The 2981-nt window shown below is 38.8% G+C and overlaps 1 protein-coding gene across 1 annotated transcript; it reads left to right on the forward strand.

The window, feature by feature from the left end:
- Positions 1-2109: 2109 nt before the first annotated feature.
- Positions 2110-2717, forward strand: LOC112093357 (uncharacterized mitochondrial protein AtMg00860-like). Its single transcript, XM_024171580.1, has 2 exons — positions 2110-2130; positions 2403-2717. Exons 1-2 carry the CDS (start codon positions 2110-2112, stop codon positions 2715-2717), a joined length of 336 nt encoding a protein of 111 aa, XP_024027348.1.
- Positions 2718-2981: the final 264 nt, after the last annotated feature.

Genomic DNA, 2981 nt, shown 5'->3' on the forward strand with positions numbered 1-2981 from the left:
TGTGGGAACTTAAACCTAGGCATTTCGACCGCTTCTGACAGCACTCGTGCATCATGTGTTGATCCTTCCCAACCAGATAATATGTAGGTGAACTTCATATCAAAAGAGTAGGCTGCCATTATGTTCTAAGAGTTGACACCCTTCCTATTTTGCTAAGCTATCAGATTGTCAACACCAATCGGTGTACACGGTACATAAGTCCCATCAATTGCACCCACACAGTTTTGCACAAGCATGTAAAAAAATTTTAGATAAGTATCATACAAATAGAAGTATTGTCCTATTAATACTTAGTAAATAGAAAGAAGGTTAAAAAATGAAAAATAAAAGAGCAACACGACTTACATTAAACCATGTGCCATATTTATGACAATTGGCACTAAAAATTCTTGCACTTTGTCAAAATTTGGGGGTTTAATGAAATCATCGCGTCTAACACCTCACTGAAACGCTGTGATATGGTTTCCCTAGAATGTTACCAAACATCTTGTGATTCATGATTAGTTTGACTTTGCGAAACGATTGTTAAGAACACAAATAATTGTTCATGGATGTTCATGTTGTTTGAGGGTTGTAACAAATGTCTCTCAGTTAGTATTTCACAAAGAATCATAAATGCACGTGGTCTCATCCGCACTTTATTAAATATTGCAGTCTCTTTAGTGTTTGCTAATAAATCATTTACCTTGTCTATGCCCCTTAAAGAAGATATATGCATCGGCCTTCTTACCCAGTTTGTACCGATATAAGCGGTTGCAGCTGTGGCAGCACCTATGGCAACAAGATATCGCCTTCTTCATCTGTGGGATGTTGTCGTGTCCCGCTCGTCAGTTTCATTTGATGATCCTTCTACCTGCATCCTGTTGCTTTATATGGAAACCTAGAGAGAAACATGTACAAGAATATTAATACATGATTGGCTGGCATTTGTGTAAAGAATGCAAGATAAACCTAAGTGTAGAGAATCAATGTTGTGAAAAGAGAACTTCTATTCAAATGAAAAAATGCAAACAAGGTCTCAAATATTTCATTGCACAGCAAACCGTGGTCCACCCAAACCATCCACTATAATACTACATAGCATATACCAATAGACAAAAACTTAAATTAGATAGAGACCCAAAAAAGTCATAGACTCAAATCATAATATACAACACTAATCTGTGGTCCAGGGGAAAATTGACCATTTAAGAAAACGAAAAACTGCAAGATAAATGTAAGATTGGCCATTTAAGGAGTAGGCGGCTGGTTGTAGTGGTTTGGTGGCTAGTTCTATGGATTTGGAGACTAGTTGTAGGGGTTCAGTGGCTGGCTGAAAGCCTTTGTGTAACGCCCTTTAGAATTAAACGTGTTTAATTATGCTAAATTGTGAGTTATTAGTGTGCCTAATTTGATTTTTATAATTAATCAAGGAACTTTAAATTATTTAAAATATTTATGATTTCACCCAAAAAGTTTCGAAAAATACACTTAAATTTTAATGCATTTTCCTTTTTCCATTTTTCCCTTTTTCCTTTTTTTCCCTTTTCTTTTCTTTTCTTTTTTCCTTTTTCTTTTTTTTCTTTTCTTCTTTTTCCTTTCCTCCTTTTCCCTCCCATAGCTTTCCTCTCTCTCTCTCTCTCTCTCTCTCTCTCTCTCTCTCTCTCTTTCTTTTCTTTTCTCTCTCTCTCCTCTGGTTTCTCTCACGGCAGCCATCTCTCTCTCTCTTTCTCTCTCTTTTTCTTCCACCGCCGGCCACTTCTTCTCTGGGCTCTCTCTCTCCAGCCGGCCTTCTCTCTCCGGGCTCTCTATCTCCGGCCATCTCTCTCTCTCTCTCTCTCTCTCTCTCTCTCTCTCTCTCTCTCTTTTCTTTTCTCTCTCTCTCCTCTGGTTTCTCTCACGGCAGCCATCTCTCTCTCTCTTTCTCTCTCTTTTTCTTCCACCGCCGGCCACTTCTTCTCCGGGCTCTCTCTCTCCAGCCGGCCTTCTCTCTTCGGGCTCTCTATCTCCGGCCATCTCTCTCTCTCTCTTTCTCTCTCTCTCTCTCTCTCTCTCCCTCTCTCTCTCATTCGGCTATTTGGCCGAGACCCACAGAAAAAAACAAAACAAAAATAAGAGAAATGGAGAGAAATGAGCTTCAATCACTTTAAGGTAGAGATTTCTTGAAAACCCATACTTGAATTTGAGTTATTGATTTGAGTATGTGAATTTTTGGTTAGATCTGAATAATTTTGAGTTAGGGTTTAGATTTGAACAATTTTTGTTAGAATTGAATTAAATTTGGGGGTTTTCAGTTATTGAACTTGTTGAATTGATTGAAAACTGATTTTGATGATTTTTGAAGAATTTATTTTACAATTGAACTTGAATTGCAGGTTTGGCATTTTTCCTATTTATGCCGGCATACTGCCTAATTTACTCAGACCCAGGAAGACCATGAACAACACTCAAGGATCATTCTCCAGACTCTTCGTGAACATCAGCTTTACGCGAAGAAAGAGAAGTGTGACTTCTGGTTAACAGAAGTCAGGTTCCTTGGATATGTCATATCTGGACAAGGAATCTCAGTGGATCCTTCAAAGATTGCAACGGTGCTGCAATGGAAACGACCAAAGAATGTAGCTGAAATTCGAAGCTTCCTAGGACTTGCGAGGTATTACCAGCGATTTGTAAAGAACTTCTCGAGCATTGCTGCTCCAATGACTCGATTGATGAAGAAGGAAGTCAAGTTTGAATGAGATGTTGACTATGACCATGCTTTCCAAGAACTAAAGACCAGATTGATGAGCGCACTAGTTCTAACTATACCAAATACCGAGGAGCCGTATGAGGTGTATTTTGACGCATCAAGACAAGGACTTGGGTGTGTTCTGATGCAAGGAGGACGTGTTGTAGCTTATGCATCTCGCAAACTGAAGCCTCACAAGGAGAATTATCCAACTCGTGATTTGGAGTTAGTTGTTGTGATTTTTACTCTTAAAATATGGAGATGTTATCTCTAT

This window comes from Morus notabilis, unplaced genomic scaffold, assembly GCF_000414095.1.
Source record: "Morus notabilis unplaced genomic scaffold, ASM41409v2 Scaffold662, whole genome shotgun sequence".
NCBI classification, from domain to species: domain Eukaryota; kingdom Viridiplantae; phylum Streptophyta; class Magnoliopsida; order Rosales; family Moraceae; genus Morus; species Morus notabilis.